Below are 18,103 nucleotides of genomic sequence, written 5' to 3'. Positions count from 1 at the left end.
AGTGGACGCTCTTCCACTTCAGGTCTCACGGATTGCCTCTATTAGGATGGCTCCATACTGTGCTAAGTCCCTTCAGTCTGTCACTTCATGGGATTTCTTATGAAGAAAACGCAGTAGGTGCTGGCAGCCCTAACAGAGAAGAGGAAAACCCACCGTGCTTGCCACCTCTTACACCTGCGAAGCTTTCAACTGTCTGAGGTATGAAAGGTGGAAACACAAAACCCGGGCACCGGGGCAGAGGAGCTGAAGGATGAAAGGGCGTATTTAAAAAACATTAATTTCTGCCCTGTCCCCGTCCTCGCTTACCCAAGGGAGGGCGCCGCTCCGCTCCCCACGGGTGAGCAGAGGCGGGGGCTGGCCACGGGTGAGGAAGCTCGGCGGGAAGGCTAAACCACCCGCGCCCCTCGGGTCGCCGCGGCGGCCCCGGGACGGCCTGTCCCCCAGCCGCAGCACCGCCCCACGGACGGGACCGGCCCCGCCGGCGGCTCCACGCGGCCGCGCCGTCCCGCCCATCCCTCCGCCAGCGGCGGCCCCGACCCCTCTGCTCACCAGCCCGTCGATCTGCACTTGCTTGACGGCCGAGTCGCCCGTGGCGGCGGCCTTGCCTTTGCCTTTCGAGGCGCCGAAGCTGCTGCCGGCACCCCCGGAGCCTTCCTTGCGCGACGCCATCTTTCCCCTCGCACCGGCCGGAAAGAGAAAAGTGAAACACCGGAAGCGACAGCGAGGCCGCGGCGGCGCGCAGGGAAACGGCTCCGGGCGGAAACACGCGCAGAGCCTTCCCTCAGGGCCCCGGCGCTCTCCGCGAGGGGCGGCCCTCGCCTGGCCTCGCCAGCCAACACGGTAGTCTCAGGTGCGCCTGGAGAAGGAGAAACCCTGTGCCTCAGTGCAGGAAGCCTGGGGCCATCCCAACTCGCCCCGCCTGGGACGGAAGAGGGGCCAAGGAGGCCTTCTAAGGCCTTCCTCCTCTCCACATGCCTGTTGGCCCCTTGCAAACCGTTTATGGCAACCGGAGAACCTCCCGCTGTGCATTTCCGTGGCTTCCTTGGGCCAGTCTGGTGCTTATGGTCATGTTGGCCAGCGGGCTGCGGTGAGGGCTCCCCAGCGGGACTGAGGGAGGCTCTTCCCGTGGGGACACTTGATAAGCCAGTTTGATGTTGAGGGGGAAGTGCTTCCAAGAGATAACAGGCTTGAAGGCTTTAGATTTTACTCTTTAAAAATGCCAGCTGGTATGGAGTTACGTGAATATCTGTTGAGCATGAGTAACAAGGCATCAGTGCACTGAGAGGGGATACAAAATCTTAACATTAGATACAAAGAAAACCCTGAACTATTAACCACTGGTGTTATTGTCAGGACAAGGTTTAAGTGTTGTATATTAGGGTTTGCTTTGCTGCTCTTTTTTTCTTTCGGTTTTAGTGTTTTGGTTTTTTTTTTTTTAAGTCTTTCAAGCCCTACACATTCTTCTGAAAAATGAAACAGGCTGTGAAAGGTAGACATACCAAACACTCCAAAGCTGTCCAGACACTATGCCAGGTATATGATCTCATAAAAACTTGCCTTTTTAAAACAGTTGATACTAATTTCTACCTAAGGGAGGGGAACTTATCTACCAACACCAATACCAAGATGTATCTGCATTTTCCAGCAGACACAGACCCAGCATTTGCCTGTTGCTATAAAATGACTTTAACATCACTTAGAATATTCCCTGCCAGCTGCCTGCATTGGAGCTGGAACAAATTCTAGCAAATAACCTAGTATAATAATCAACCCCACCTGGCAAATCATATCCTAAATGCCACTGATATTACTGACTAGACCTGCCTTGACTCTCAACAAGAAACCTGGATACCCAGCTTAGCTAAGAACACTTTGCAATAGATGTCTAATATTGGGTGAGACAAATTCCATTTTTCATTTTCCATTAGGAAAAAAACTGTTCAAGGGAGATTGAAGGGGAAGTTTAGAATTGCAGCACCACTGAGGTCAAATGTGCCTTGTTCCCCAAAAAGGCTGAAGTGTGCATGTGCAGTGGGACTAAAACATAGGTTTGTAGAGAGGCTGATGCAATAACAACACCGAGTTTCAAGGCAGTATGCTGTGGCCAATGAGCTCAACCATTATGTAGGTGTTGCAAATTTGACTCCTACACTTAGCAGGCTCCATGACCAAATGTTGCACTCCCACTAGCATTGCCTTTTGAAGTTTTTCTAGAGAACTTTTTTTTTCTAGAGAAGTTGCTTGATTCAATATTAATGATTTGATTTGCTGTGATATACATATGCATATCCAGTTTTAATTTGCAAATATGATCAAATAGGTTTAATTAAAGAAAACTAGAATTAGGAAACAGTATTATGGCAATATAGTGGTTTTCAACTCCAGTACATGGACTGCTGGAGATCTGTGGGCTACTTTAAATATGTTGTTGAAAGGTATTTAAATAGGATAAACATACCTTCTGTCAGTAAATGCACAGTGTTTTACCACTGGCAAATTCTTAGGGATCTGAAAAGGAAGGAAAACTCCTGGGATAAAACAAATGTGGTACATTATTCCTGCCTATCAGTTTTTGAAAGAAACTCCATGTAATTTATAAAGGAGAAAAAAAAAACAAGAAAGAAACTCAACAAACTAAAAACCCCAAACCAACAAGTAACTACAGCACAGAACATCAGCATGTTCAAAGAGGTTGCTGTGAGCACCCAAAATAGCCCTATTTGAGGGACTGGCATAGGGCTCACATTACTTGATGCACTGCCAGGATAATTCAGTCAGTTTGGCTAATTAAGATTAACATGAAAAGTGAAACAGAAATATCAACTTTCCACTTTTCAGAACTCACCAAATTACTGGAGGCAAGAGGCAATAGAAAATTCCACCACTGAAAATCCTGAATTCTTGAAAAGGAGTCCATATAAAGGATGTCAGACTGAAGAATTTTAGTAACATTGCCTAAGCTGCTTGGGAAAACCACAAAACATAAGACTTCCATCACAAAATACTTCAGAAAATTCAAGTAGTGCACAAACTCCATTAATAATTTTAAATGATACTCTTAAATCAAAACACAGCTGGAACCAAACAAAACCCTTTTATTCCCCAGTCCTGCTTAAGTAAAAACTTTAGTGTAACTGAGACTTGTCATTTCCCTCCACAGCATCACTGCACCGTATCAGTGCTATGAGCAGAGCTAGTGTTGCTAAATGGAAATTACCTGATTAAGGGTTCAGAGCTGTAATCCCTTCCAAACTTCCAGACTAACTTTACCTTAAGGGCTAAACCAACCCGAATTTCATTTGTGTCTGCTGCAGGCTAAGACCATGCACATGAATAGTTAACAGAGAAGGGCCAACCTGCAATGACTTGTTACCACTTGGTGAATGGGTCGTGTTTGAATTCTGTGTTTTTGTTCCCTACCCTCTCAGCAATTCCAAATATTTCTAAGCATAACGAATACCTTAATTTCATTATCACAAAGTGTAGAGGAATAGGGAAGAATCATGATACACATATAGCAGTCTGTACTTGCACTGAGACACACCACCACCCCAAATACAAAGTTGCGCTAGTAACTACAAGTGCCTAAAACAATGTTAATTATCTACAAAAAGAAATTGTTTCCAGTAAAATAATCTTCAAAACTCAGTGGCTACAGATTATCCTAACACAAACTTATAATTGCCTTGTAGTAACTTGCACCCTTAAAGAAGTTTCAAGTTCAAAAAAGCTCAGTTTTCTCAAAGAGATGAGGTATTCAGGCTTAAACTTTCAAACGTCAAGAAACACAGGCAAGTGGCCTATCTCCATATGAATATTTTGCTGACCTTTTCCAGTGTGCCATTCTATGTAACTAGTTCCATTCTACTGTGCCTCAGCAGGCAGATGTATTGCTTAAAAATTAAGTAAGAATCTTTTCTGTGTAAAGTAAGGCTTGTATTTGGGAGAACAATAGTGAATATAAAGTTGTACTTAATCCCCACATTCAAGTAAAAAACTTGTTCTACATAATTCTACACATGGCATGGCCTCTTTTCTCCTTTTGAAATCCCCTTCTTATTCACAGGATGCCTTTTGACAGTAGCCTCTTGCTTATCTACCGTTCTCATATCCCATAGGGAGAGTGAACATCCTGATGACAAGAAGGTCCCTCCATGTATCTGTGAAGGCATCTGCGGTGGGTTGACCCTGGCCAACAGGCAAACACCCACTCAGCCTCTCACTCACCCTCCTCCCACAGGATTGAGAGAGAGCAGAAGGATGCCAAGACGACTTGTGAATCATATTTTAGAAGCCATGCCATGGGAGAGACAAGATGTCTTAAATGCTCATTGTTGTCTTTCCTTTGTTTAAAAAAAAGGGGGGGGGGGGGCGGGGGGGGACCAGAAGAAAATGTAACAGGGACCCTCAGGTCTCCAGTAGATACACTTTTGTCAAGTGCATGCTTGTATAACTATATATAACTGTATAACTGCAGTTATAGTCAGTAGCGCTGTGTGCCATGTGCAGGCAATTCCAAATACCAACTACAAGCTTCAGGAAGCAACGTTGCAAATAAGCCTTGTGTAATTCAGGGCTTTCAGCCATTTGTGTTCTGCTGACCATAGCATTTTAAGTCTAAAGCAAATTAAATATCCCCTGGCCTATCAATCCATGCTAACAAAGGTTGTACTTCATAAATAAGGTAGCATTCTACACCCACTTTATTCAAATATCACTGATCACTTCACCAAATGCAAGTTACTGAAGTCAGGCCCTTTGCGTACTCATTTCTACAGCATCAACAACATACTGTTTCACTTACAAATAATAATCTTCTGAAGTGTCAGATGTTCATCCAGTGCTTACTACTACTTTCCACAGAGGAGCTCAATGTGAAAATTTAACATTAGCCTACATAACTGTATGGCATTTTGTGCCAAAGAATTTTTAAGCACTAGTATTTCTCATAAGGCTAATTGTGATTTTAGAAGTTATTGGTACCAATACTGAAGTCCATTCCACATTTTTTTCCTAATTTTCTTCAACAGAATCAAAGTGAAGAAATAGGTTTATTGGATTTTCTATTTTAAATAGGAAATGGAAAGTAACAGGGTGCAAGAGTGATAGAAAAATGATACGGGTGGGAGCTGCAACAGCATAGAAACCCCCAGGGACAAACAACAAATACAGCAAAGGGACTACAGGACCAAAATATGAGCTTTGAAAATCCAGTTTGTTTTCTGTAAGAATGGAGGTTTCAGAGGCCTTGTGTGATTTCAGCCATGCTCTTAGACAGGCAACGTTTCAGCATTTGCTTGACTAAATGTAAAAGCATTATATTAAAAAAGAATGGAGCAACTATCCTGTACAGTAGCATAATAAAGTATTTCTACACATGAAGGAAATATTTAAAAACGAAAGCTCTTTTCTTGGGAAAGTTGGTGAGTTTTTTTCACTCAACTTTTTCTCTGCTTTTTTCACTAACTGTTTTCTAATAAGTGGTTTTAGTTACCTTCTATTCTTATCACTTTTTTTACATTCCAAGTGTTTATAGCTATTTTTTATTATTAATGGATCATTTACTATAGCACCTCAAAACTTTTAGCATACAACTAGCAGGAATTACATAGGAATTAACAATAAAACCATCTAATTGAAAATGAACTCAATAAAAAAGACTGAGACATTTTAAGTGCTAATTTTCACCTTTAAACCAAAAGTTATTTGCACAAAGTTATTTTATGTTTCTAAGAAAAGCCAGACTCTTCCTAAAGTATCAACTTAGAAAATTATGTAAACATAGAGGGTATATATCATTTACCACCACAATGTAAAGATTCTATTTCTTTATTCCCAGTTAACTGATTTCTCCCTGAAATCAATTAAAAGGTGAAAAGACACATATAATATCTCAGGCAATTGAACTGAATTCTCTTGCACAAATCAGAATTTGGGCCATAAAGTTAATTCCTTGTTGGAAATAGGCTTCCCACATAATTTCTCTTTTGATGTCAATTTGTTCAGCCTTATCTTCATAATCAACTAATGCACCTTCTGATTCTTGATGACACACAAGCCATTACATGCTGAATATAACAACCTTCTCTAAGGAGAACAAAAAATGAGAAAACAAATGGCAGCAAGCATGCCAAAAATTAGAAATGTTTTAGGTCTTCCAGCTTCCTGTAATCTCCAAAGTAAAACCACGTAGGTGTTTAAAAGAACTAAAATGTACCTGATATATTTACTTTTTATCAAATATTAACAAAGAGAGAGGGATGCTCTGCTCAAAATGCAGCAATGGATACTTTCATAGGCACAATAGGAGACAAGATGTAAAGCATCACTCCGTTCTTTCCCTCTGTCTACCTAGCACATCAGCTATCACATAATCAGTGTTTAGCAAGATATCTTCCTGTCTTCTGCGTTCTTCCTGCTCCCCAAATTGAAGTTACAGTTCCAGTCCTGGGTACTCCACAAAAACTTCCTATTTGTCTAGGTTATGGCACTTTTACATCACTCAAGTGCTTCTACAAGCTCTGTGACTATAGAGAGAGCAGTACTGCAGCATGTAACACGTGGTGCAGAATGGCACCTAACTACTGCAGATCTCAGTGAAGAGTGCAGGGAGGAAGAGCTGCTCCAAAAGGATGCCCTTGGGTGTCCTACAGCAGCATGAAACCAGTTGTCTAACATGTACATCTTAAAGAGCTGCATCAACCAAAAATTCTGCATAAACTAAATTATGCCTATCAGTGATGTGTATCTATTCAGAACAACAAAAGATTTAGTGAAATTAGATAAGATCTGATTTTGTTCATCATTCATGCAAACTTAGCTCAAGGTCAAAAAAGAGAGGTGTAACATTTGAGAAGCTGTCAAGAATCCCACAGATTATTTTCAGGCCTATAATTTCTTTCAGCTGTAGTAAGAAAGTTAAAGTTGCCTGCAAAATCCTTACTTTCCAGAGAATTCTCAAAGTACTTGCTACTATAAGCAGTCACTTAAAAGCCTGTATAGATATCTGCTATTCTATTTCTTACCCATGGAAGCCACCAGTGTGTAGTGAAACTAAACACCCTAACCTCTACATTAATTATGTGCATCTTATTATAAACAATTGAAAAGACAGTTAATGTGGGACATACTGTGATGGGCAGTTACAGTATTTAAACCAGAAGTAATTTTCTAACTAAGGAGTATGGTAACAGTAAAGCCAGAAAGGTGCAGAAAGCTTTATCACATGCAAAACTTTCATCTGCTGAGTTTGTACCAATCTGTGAAGAAAAAACAGAGCTTGTCACAGCCATGTTTATTATAAATCCAGATGCTGCATTCCCATGAGATAACAGAAAAATAAGTACTGTAAAAGATGAATGTACATGATGAAGGCTAAAGTTCAAAAGCTCAAAACCAGCCCCAAGGCAATGAAAGGAGGGGCCAACAATGAATAATAAATATTCTGGCAAATATAATTTAGCACGCTAAGTGCTGCTGAATCTTTTTCTGTGGCCTACATATACCTCAGGAAAAACTCAAAAATACACCTAGGAAAGTATTTTCAGCCACACTGCAACAATGTTTTACTGTCCTGTGTTTACTACAGTTTTGTTTCCAAATGTTGTCGTTGAAAACCCTGCCCTTTTCTTTTTTGTAAATCAGTTCATTTTTCGTATGTAAGCATGTCTGGTGCTAAGACTCACTGCAGATAACCAAAAAGCGTAACACTTGCCCAAAAGCAACATTCCAATTAAAGAAGTCTGACACAGGACAAGTTTGGGAGAATCAGGATCTGAGATGTTTTTCTCGCCAAGCTCCAAGCATTTGCCAAGTGCCAGCTATTAAGGGGAACCTTTGTTACTAGGCCTACATCAAAGCTCTTTTGATAAAGAACAGTTTTCACTTCGAGTAATCCATGTCATAACAATTTTATGTTATTTAATTCTACTACTGGATTACTTAGTGCCTCAAAACCAGAGCTCAACCCATATATGCCAAGAGATAGTCTTCTCTGCAAAGAGCTAATACTCCGCTGGAGCAAATTTTGTGTGTGGTGCGACTGGGGAAGCCTGGTTTCCTACAATGCCTGGCTCATCATTGCACAGGTTGGGAAGTTCAGAATGAAGGTCTCCTCCCACTTTGGATATATAGAAGGTCTCCTTCTTCAGTGATACCTTCCTTTCATAATACTGTATATTCACCCACAAGGAATTAGTATTATTGATAAAGTCACAGGGACGGTTTTGTTAGATCAGAACTGTACCCTAGATCTGTATCCTGTCCAGCAGTGATCAAGGACTTGTGTTTCAGAAAAAGAAGTTCCATATTTCAAATTCTGTTTCCTGTCTTTGGAAAAAACAAGTCACATTAACAAAGGTAGTGCTTCAACACCTTCCACTCTCCTCCTTATGCTCACTTCTACAATAATACTGCTGGTAGGCAGTCTGCTGATAATGCAAGCGGTTTCTTAGCTCTTCAAAAAAATGCTCACATAAAAAGAAAAAGAAAAAAACCCCAAACAATCCAAACCTCAAAGTCTTTTAGTGGTACAGCCAGATAATTGATGAAACTCCTCAAGTAAAAGTATAATAGCAAATAATTTCAAGAAGGTGTCTTCCTCTGAGCTTCATGACAAGCTTTACAGTTCTATAGACAGTTTCTGTAAGGGCATGTGGAATGGGAAAGCATTTGGTTAAGTCATCTGGTTAAGACCTATTCAGTATGACAATAAGAAACAAAAGGAAAGTGATAGATTAAACACACACAGATGCACAAAAATTGCCAAAGAAGCAGGTGGTAACAAAGATGTTAATGAACAGCAGAACTCTTCAGGCTATTAAAGGATCTGCCCAGGCAGCCACTATGAGGGAGGTTAGTCTGTGTTTTGTCTCTGCTAAGAAGAGAGAAATATGATTATTGTGAGGATCACAAAATATTTGATAGGGTGTATGGGACTGTGCAAAGCTTTTTCTGGGATATCAGCAGAGGCTTGTGGGATTAGGCACAACTTCCTATGGGATGTTTACAGAACTTGCCAAAAGCAGGGAAAGGAAGGATTAGGGTGGATCTAGGAGGATTTGCAGGCAAATGGGGTGGAGGGTGGCTCAAATATGTGCCAGCAGTGCTCAGTACGCTTTGAGCTCTGCCTGATGACAGCTGCCTATCCTATCTTCTTATTATGCCCCTTTCTTAACTAGTTACCTTTCCCCAGTTAATCAGTTAATCTCATCCCATGGATGTGTAATGTGCTAGCAGGTTCCAGGCAGACTAGCCAGTGAGTAGGAGATGTGCATACATGCAGACAGGTTAGGGAACCCAAGGTTCAGACATGGATATTAGATGGACCAAGGGGCCACGATAAAATTTGACAGACCTGTGAATGTGGGTGTGCTGGTGAGTACAGGGATTGAGGGTGTGAGTGGTCACTTTGGAATTTCAGTCCTGATCAGCTGGAGAGAGGGAGCAGGACTTCACTATCTGTACTTATGTTATATATGATTTCTGATAGAGTTATATGTGCTGTCTGAGCCTGCATGGCATGGCTGGCTGTATTAGTGTTTTCTCTGTGTGTGCGTGCATGCATACACTTGTCCAGGATGTGTGAGCCTAAGAACCCTTCTGGGTCCAAAAACTGTACATAGGTGGACTTTAGCGGCCAGAAGCAGCAATCCCCAGGTCCCAGCGACCACTGGATTCAGCAGCTCCTGTAAAATCCTTTGGCTTATTTTTAAAAAGTCCACTGTACAGATGGATCACAGGAATAGTAAAAGAATTTAACTTGAAAGAAATATGGTGAATTTTGTTATACACAAAAGATTACCCATACTACCAAAATAATCAAAGAAAATGCTGAAAAAAATGTACTTCTCTGCACTGTTAGAGTATTGTCAAAGACATTACTTTTAACATTTAAAATTTATTAACAAGAAGCTTTAGAAGAATTGCATAAAAGTGAAATGCAGTTCACAGAATGGTACTGCAAGCAGTTTATCATACAATTAATGCTATCTTCTGCACAATGAAGGAGAAATCTGTGTTGTTTTGCCTGCTAGACAGTCTTCAGAACATATTTTACCATACCAATTGCATTACAACTTGTCTGTGATGATGTTATTTACCAACTGAACAGGCAAAGAGTATCTCATCACAATGGTATTTAACGCCCTATTCTGGGATATATCTTACTTTGCATTCAGTTCAAAATGATGACTAGTTCACGTTGTCAATTACTTGTTTCTCTTTTTTATCTCCATTCTGCAATAGCAGCTATTATCATTGCTATCTAGCTCTGAGATGTGGAAAGTGTTCTTAATAAGGAACAACTGCCTGTCTTTGAGCAGTTAATTAGCCATCATCATCATCCCCCACACCCCCCAAAAAAAGAAAAAGAAAAAACTGCTTAAAGAAAAAATAATTCATCTAGTAAGGTTTTCTTTGGAGTCTTGCTGAATGCTTTTGTCTAATTTTGTAAATAATGAAACTATGCAGTTAGAAGAACTGGGACACCATGCCAGTGTGGGAATACATCGGCCACAGGACTGAAGTTTAATAAAGACCAATGAATTCAACATTATCACTCATAGAGTAAGGCATGTATCCACATATGTCCATGATACTCGTGAACATGCAACTGTCTCCTGAAGACAGCTGGAAAGAAGGATTTAATGACAGAAAAATACTGCCAACAGCACAATCAGATCCCATGGAAAACACTCTCAATCACCTGCTCTTCATACTTTTCATCCTGTAAGTACTTAAAATATCTTCCCATTTAAACGTTTGAATTTCTAAAATAGTAATCAAATGTATTATTTTTCAATTTCTCTTAGCACTAACTAACCTGCCTGGAAACAGATGTTTTCTGTGTTTATTTGCTAGCAGAAAGACCAGTATAGCAGGTGGGTATTTGCTTAAATGACCTTAAGAGCAGTCTGACTGATTACAGCTAACTGGCAGGTACCTGCAATTTTTTGCTTGCAATACAGTTGTCCTTGGCAGAAAATGTCCCCCGTTTTACCTGTATAGCAAGACAGATGTCTCCAATTATCATTTTGATGGTATTAAGCTATTGTATCCCTTTGCTTGCCTAAAATACAGGCATTAACTTCCGTTTCTTAACTGCCAAATGTCTTGTGTGCTCATGTTTTGTTGGAAAGGGAGTTTGTGCAATCTAGCTTTCTGAATGACAGCCATTTCCCCAGACTATACTGAAATTAAATTTTCTATTTATCATGGAAAAATGTAGTAGTATTAAAATGTAGAATATACGCTTTTCAACTTCAATTTTGTGCACACAGAGCTTGCATTGATGTAGCCAATACAGGCAAACAATATAAGCAGGCATTGAATAAGCCTTCCTAAGGAAAGTATGCCGATGCACGATTAAACTACAGTCTCTGGGACAGCAGTTGTGATTTAATCATTATATGAATTAGAAAAAAGAAAATCATGTGCATTTCTGATCTTAGCAAACAGCAGGAGCTCGCATAGCACCACAAAACACAGGGTAATGAACTAGTTAACTGAGCAGGCTGGTCAGTCTCACCTCAGTGCCCAGCAAGGTCATGGAGCAGATCCTCCTGGAAACTATACTAAGGCACATGGAAAATAAGTGGTTGTGACAGCCAACATGGTTTCACCAAGGGTAAATTGTGCCTGACAAATCTGATGGCCTTCTACAACAGGGTTACAGCGCTGATGGATGAGGGAAGAGCAACTGACATCATCTACCTGGATATGTGCAAAGCTTTTGACACTGTCCCACACAACGTCCTCATCTCTAAACTGGAGACACGTGGATTTGACAGGTGGACCACTCGGTGGATAAGGATTTGGCTGGATGGTTGCACTCAAAAGAGTTTTAGTCAACAGCTCAATGTCCCAGTGGAGAAGAGTGACAAATGCTGTTCCATAGGGGTACATGCTGGGACCAGTACTGTTCAACGCCTTTGTCGGTGACATGGACACTGGGATGGAATGCACCTTCAGCAGTTTTGCTGACAACACCAAGCTGTGTGGTGCAGTGAGCATGCTGGAGGGAAGGGATGCCATCCAGAAGGACTTTGGCAGGCTTGACAAGTGGGCCCATGCAAAACTTTATGAAGTTCAACAAGGCCAAGAGCAAGTTCCTGAAGCTGGGTCAGGGCAACAACAGCATCAATGCAGGCTGGGCAAAGAACAGATTGAGAGCAGCCCTGAGGACAAGGACTTGGGGGTGTTGGCTGACAAGAAGCTCAACATGACCCAGCAATGTGCTCTTGCAGCCCAGAAAGCCAACCATATCCTGGGCTGCATCAAAAGAAGCACAACCAACAGTCCAGCAGTCTGTACTGCATCCAGCTCCAGGGCCCCCAGCGTAAGAAGGACATGGACCTGTTGAAGCAAGTCCACGGAAGGGCCACCAAGGTGATCAGGGGCTGGAGCACCTCTCCTGTGACAGGCTGGGAGATTTGGGATTGTTCAGCCTGGGGGAGAGAAGCTCTGGGGAGATCTTGTAGAGGCCTTTCGATACTTGAAGGGGACTTACAAGAATAGAGGCAGACTTTTTAGCAGGGCCTATAGCAACAGGACAAGGCGTGATGGATTTAAACTAGAGAGGGCAGGATTAGAGTAGATACAAGATGTTTTTTATGCTAAGGCTGGTGAGGCACTGGCACAGGTTGCCCAGAGAAGCTGTGGGTGCCCCGTCCCTGCAAGTGTTCAAGGCCAGGCTCGATGGGGCTTTAGGCAACCTGGCCTAGTGGAAGGTGTCCCTGCCCATGGCAGGGGGGTTGGAACTAGGTCATCTTTTAGGTCCCTTCCAACCCAGACCATTCCATGATAGTCTTCAGGTAATCAGTATGAGGTACTAGCTGGTGATGGAGGCCCCCGCAGGCCCCAAGCAGGGCGGGCAGGCAGCGGCCCACTCCGCCCGCAGGGCCCCAGCCCCCGCCCGGCCGACTAGGCGCACTGGGCCAGGCGCACTGGGCCGGGCGCAGGCTGAGCCTGGCGCCTTCCCCAGCGGGCGCGTAACCCCAGAGCCCTCCGCGCCGCGCAGGCGGCCCCGACACCCGGCGGTTGCAGCGCCCCAGGCCCCGGGGCAGGCGCGGGAGGCCCCGCCCCCTGCGCTCCGCGGCGGCGGCCGGGCCCGGCGCAGCTTCCGGGGGAGCGGGCGGCAGCGGCGGGCGGGCGGGCGCCATGAAGCTGACGCGGCAGAAGCACGCCAAGAAGATAATGGGCTTCTACAAGCACAACTTCCACTTTCGCGAGCCCTTCCAGGTGCTGCTGGACGGCACCTTTTGCCAGGCCGCGCTCCGCAACAAGATCCAGATCCGGGAGCAGCTGCCCGGCTACCTGGACGGCGCCACGCAGCTGTGCACCACCCGGTAGGGCCGGGGCGGTGGTCCCGCCGGGCGGCCCCGGTGCGCATGCCCGGGGCGGGGGGCTGGAGGCCGCGGCGGGGCGGGAGCCGCAGTGCGCATGCGCGGGGGGTGTTGAAGGCGGGGGGGTGCGCGTGGTGGCCGTGGCTCCTCCGGCTCGCTTCAGCCACCCCGGCGGCGGAGGTGGGCGCCGTGCGGCTCTGGGCTCCCGTGTTTGTGGGGCCGGGGGCGGTAGCTGCGGCGAGGAGGTGGCGCCGTGGGCTGTAGCGGGCTTGCAGAAGGATGGGAGCCGCTTTCGGTGGCGGCTGGTTTTTCCAAGATGGCGGAAGCTGTTGAGGGATGAGCTGGGGCGAGGGGTGACCCCGGGGTGTGAGGGAGGCCCGCGTGGGCCTCCTCCCAGTCCCACGAAGTGAGAACACCCGGGAGAAGCTCACGTCTCTTGGGCAGGGAGGGGATTGCCGCTTGCCTGGAGTTGTGGCCTGCCAGTAAGGGATTGTTGCCAAAGCCGTTGTTCTCAAGGGAGAACAAGGATGTGCTAGGCAAAGGCGTGGAAGTGAAGCATGCACACTAAATAATCAGAATTGCCTTGAAACTGCCTTCGTTTTTACTTGACTTCATATATTGTGGATGATAAAATTCCCATCACTACAATAATGAAATAGCCAACTGCACATCACGGAGACTAATACTGAAAATACCAGGAAGATGTATCCTCTGGGTGACAAAAATGAAACACTGAGCCCTTTTGCAAAGCACACAGAATTTAAACAGTAGAAAGTATCGAGTCATGACCTTAACTGTGAAAGGTTCAGGAATCACTTTGATCCAAACTGTATTCCAGTCATATCTAAATGTCACTTCTGGCTTCCTTCTTTCAGCAATGTCTGTTGGTCTTTTTTTTACCTGTTTCCACTTAGGACAGCCAAGTGGACTCATTTTCTCTGCTTTCAGAGTGTGAAGTTGGTGAAACAGCAACTCTGTGACATAACCAGATCTTCCCTGAGGAAATGAGCTGGCTTGTGAGAGACTTTGCAAAAGGAACAGGCTCAGGTCTCCACAAAGCCTGTCCTCAAAGGCTAAACTTTCATCTCTGGAAAGAGAAATAGTTGCTGTCATATCTTTGAAGCTGTATTTCAAGGCTCTACATTCCTACCACTGGCCACATTTAATAGTAAGACTCAGTGGCTGAAGTAAGGCTTCATTCATCTCATGTTCATTTCTGAGTATCCAAGCTAGCATCCTCATAAGACTGCGAGATTGTCCTGTGTGTATGTCTGCTCTGAGTCCTGCTAAGAGGAGGGTTTCAGGTTTGCATTGTATTGTCTAGTTGGAATGTTGTGGAGCCATAAACTTCCAGATTTTTAATCATATGGAACAGTCTTTTTTTCTGCTGCTGCTTGAGTCAGTTGGGTTCTGATAGCAAGGTGGTGGACACTAATACAGAGTTTAACTTGCATGCAGTGATGAATCAGTTTGTGCTAATTCAAGTGATTTTATTTGTTAAGTAGTAGTTCATATGCTAGATGGTATCCGAACATAAATATGAGGACTTAGCATTGTCACTGATATGAAATATTTTTAAATCATTTAATAAACTTAATGTTGTTGCTGGTTATTCTTGTTCAAAACCAGGGACATCTTGCTGATGTCTTCAGATGGGCTACTCCTTTAATATTACTGGGTGCCATTTACAAATCATAGAGCCTGAATAACTGGGCATTGCTCATTCCTAATTAACTCACATCAACCTTTTGCTGTTGTAGAAAATGTGTAGGTATCTTCTCACTTAGAAATCATCATTGCTTTTGGTTTTCAGATGTGTTCTAAAAGAGCTGGAATCATTGGGGAAAGCGCTGTATGGAGCAAAATTAATCGCCCAAAGATTTCAAGTTCGAAAGTGTTCTCACCAGAAGGATCCTGTGAGTGGTTTGGCCTGTTTACTCTCTATGATTGAAGAAGGCAACCCTCATCACTTCTTTATCGCTACACAGGTAAATGCTAATGGGAAACGTAACTCAGTTTCATTTGAAGTGATTCTTTGACACCTAAGGACAAGGAAACCTACAGAAACCTCAATTACCAGATTTTTAAACAGCTTGTGGGAGTTCATCTTGTAAAGCCTTACTTGCCCTTAAATGTATTTGTGTGAAGCAGGGAAACTTTTGTCTTACTTGAACAACTAGATCTTTTTACCCTAGAAGGATATTGTTTAGTTTAGCAGAAAGTGTAGAAAACGTACTGACTACCTATTGACATATAAGAAAACAACTGATGAATGTTAATTTACATATTCCCTGCGTATGCATCCCCTGCCCCAAGCTGTTTTGCACAGTAGTCTGAAAAATGAAATCAAGTGTTACAACCACCATATCACTTCAATTTTAAGAATTTTTGGAGGTTTTAACTAAAGAATAAACTTGGATACACATAAGAAAGGCAAATTTTTTCTTAGGGCTGTTATTGGGGCTGTATGTATAAATAATATACTACATATAACATGGTTTACAGTAGAATTCTCTATACCTGCATAAGATACAAGATGTTTAAAATGAGTTGTTGTAAAAGAAATTATGTTATTACTTGTGGTGGACTACATACCAATGAACTGGGGCTTTTTCCTCAAAAAATGCATGTATGCTCATACATGCATGAAAAAAGGAAATATTAGTAATTTTTCCATCAGCTCATCAGGAGAGAAATTGAAATTGCTGTGAAAGGCCCTGTCACGTGTATCTGCTAGATTAAGTTTCTTATCTTTTTCATAATGTAATTTATCTGCATAGTTTTGTATTAAAAGTAGGTACATTTGAATTGCAAAGATCATTTAATCCCAAAATGTTGACTGAAGTATTTAACTTTACAGGACCAGGATTTAGCAAACAAAGTGAAAAAGAAGGCTGGTGTTCCTCTCCTCTTTATTATTCAGAACACTATGGTGCTAGACAAACCTTCTCCTAAATCTGTGGTATTTGTTCAAAAGTTGCAGACAAATCAGCTTGTTCCAGAGCACCAAAAACAAACTATTGTGCAGCTTAAAGAAAAAGAAGGACTAGCAAAGCAAGAAGGTGAAAAGAGAAGAAAACGTAAAAGGGCAGGTGGTCCCAATCCTCTCAGCTGTCTGAAGAAGAAAAAGAAAACACAGGAGGGTCAGGAGCCTTCTGCTGAAAAGAAGAAAAGAAGAAAAAGAAAGCGAAATAGGGTAAAAACAGAGGGTGTGCAGTCAGTGCAGAAGAATGAAAAAGAATAAACCCATCTTTGTAAGCAATGCAGGACTTGAACACGTGAAATCAAGTTGTTAATATTAAAACTTATTTTTATGAGGTGGTACTGCTTATTAGTACATTTCAACATTTGCACATTGTTGTCCTAATAATTTATTCTGTTGTTTAGGAATTGGATTTGTAACAAAATATTTAGGAACCCTCAGGTTTTATTATTTTCCCCAGAATCTTAATCCCTGCCAGAAAGTTCGCATGATGGGTGGCAGCTTTTTAGAAACACTGCTTAGATTTCATATGGGTTTTGGTGAGATGCTGGATTTCTTTCAAAATCTAGGTTGCTGTTCTTACTAAAACTAGTTTTGATGGTTGTTCTGTTACAGAATGTTGAATTGACCTAAAAGAACATAGTTTCTTGTTTATTGTTTGAGTATAAAAGTTAACTCTTGCAAAGTGACGACATGCCCTCAAGACATCCATTCCAGCCTAAATTACTCTAAACTCCATGTGAACTGATATGTCTGTTGTTCATTGTCTTTATTAAGAAGATCCTGGAGGGTATGTGATTGTGTTGATATTTGTGACATTATAACAGCACCTCTAGTGCATCTAGTTTATTCTTCATTTTTAAATAGGAAGAATGAAGCTTGAAAATGCTGAATCAAAGCACTGGCTAACATCTGATGCCATCACAGTGCAGCAGCTGTGGAGGGGCCCTGAAGTAAAGCCAGCTGCTGGTGATGTGATGGGACTTGGACCCTGATACATGTTTCACTGTTCTGTAAGGTTACCAACAGAACAGAACTGGGTTGAAGGAGTGTTGTGGTTTAACCCCAGCTGGCAACTAAGCCATATCATACAGCCACTCACACACTGCCTGCTGGTGGGATGGGGGAAGAGAATCAGAAGTGTAAAAGTGAGAAAACTTGTGGGTTGAGATAAATACAGTTTAATGGGTAAAGCAAAAGCCATGCACACAAGCAAAGCAAAACAAGGAATTCATTCACCACTTCCTGTGGGCAGGCAGGTGTTCAGCCATTGCCAGGAAAGCGGGGCTCCATCATGCATAACAGTTACTGTGGAAGATGAATGCCATCACTCCAAACATCCCCCCTTTTTCTTCCCCCAGCTTGATATGCTGAGCATGCCATCCTATGGTATGGAATGTCCCTTTGGTCAGTCAGGGTCAGCTGTCCCAGCTGTGTCCCCTCCCACCGGTGCGGTGGTGGGAGAAGCAGAAAAGGCCTTGGCTCTGCGTAAGCGCAGCTCAGCAGTAACAAAAACATCCCTGAATTATCAACACTGTTTTCAGCACAAATCCAAAACACAGCCCCATACCAGCTACTATGAAGAAGACTAACTCTGTCCCAGCTAAAACGAACACAAAGAGGGAGCTGCCAAAACCATTTAAAGTACATGATTTTCTTTAGCAGCTATTTCCTGTACCTTGCATGTTTGGTGGCATTAGGAGGCAGAAGTGTGTGACTGAGACAACCTGATAGAGGGGTATGCAGTATAGTACATGCCGTGGTGTAGGTATGCTGT

The 18,103-nt window shown here is 43.0% G+C and overlaps 2 protein-coding genes across 2 annotated transcripts in view; one reads left to right on the top strand and one right to left on the bottom strand.

Annotated features, from left to right (window-relative positions):
• Positions 1 to 710, bottom strand: part of EIF3H (eukaryotic translation initiation factor 3 subunit H) — an 88,761-nt gene extending 88,051 nt beyond the window's left edge. The window contains exon 1 of the mRNA XM_080378909.1: positions 550 to 710. Coding sequence (XP_080235035.1) covers positions 550 to 669 — 120 coding nt within the window. The 5' untranslated portion in view covers positions 670 to 710. The remainder of the gene's footprint in view (positions 1 to 549) is intronic.
• A 12,350-nt stretch (positions 711 to 13,060) lies between these two features.
• On the top strand, positions 13,061 to 16,660 carry UTP23 (UTP23 small subunit processome component). Its single transcript, XM_080378910.1, has 3 exons — positions 13,061 to 13,346; positions 15,157 to 15,331; positions 16,204 to 16,660. Exons 1-3 carry the CDS (start codon positions 13,159 to 13,161, stop codon positions 16,585 to 16,587), a joined length of 747 nt encoding a protein of 248 aa, XP_080235036.1. The 5' UTR covers positions 13,061 to 13,158; the 3' UTR covers positions 16,588 to 16,660.
• Positions 16,661 to 18,103: the final 1,443 nt, after the last annotated feature.

The sequence above is a fragment of the Falco punctatus genome (assembly GCF_963210335.1).
Source record: "Falco punctatus genome assembly, chromosome: 3".
NCBI classification, from domain to species: Eukaryota; Metazoa; Chordata; class Aves; order Falconiformes; family Falconidae; genus Falco; species Falco punctatus.
The sequence above is the reverse complement of the archived record's forward strand: the minus strand, read 5'-3'. Positions and strand labels throughout refer to the sequence as shown.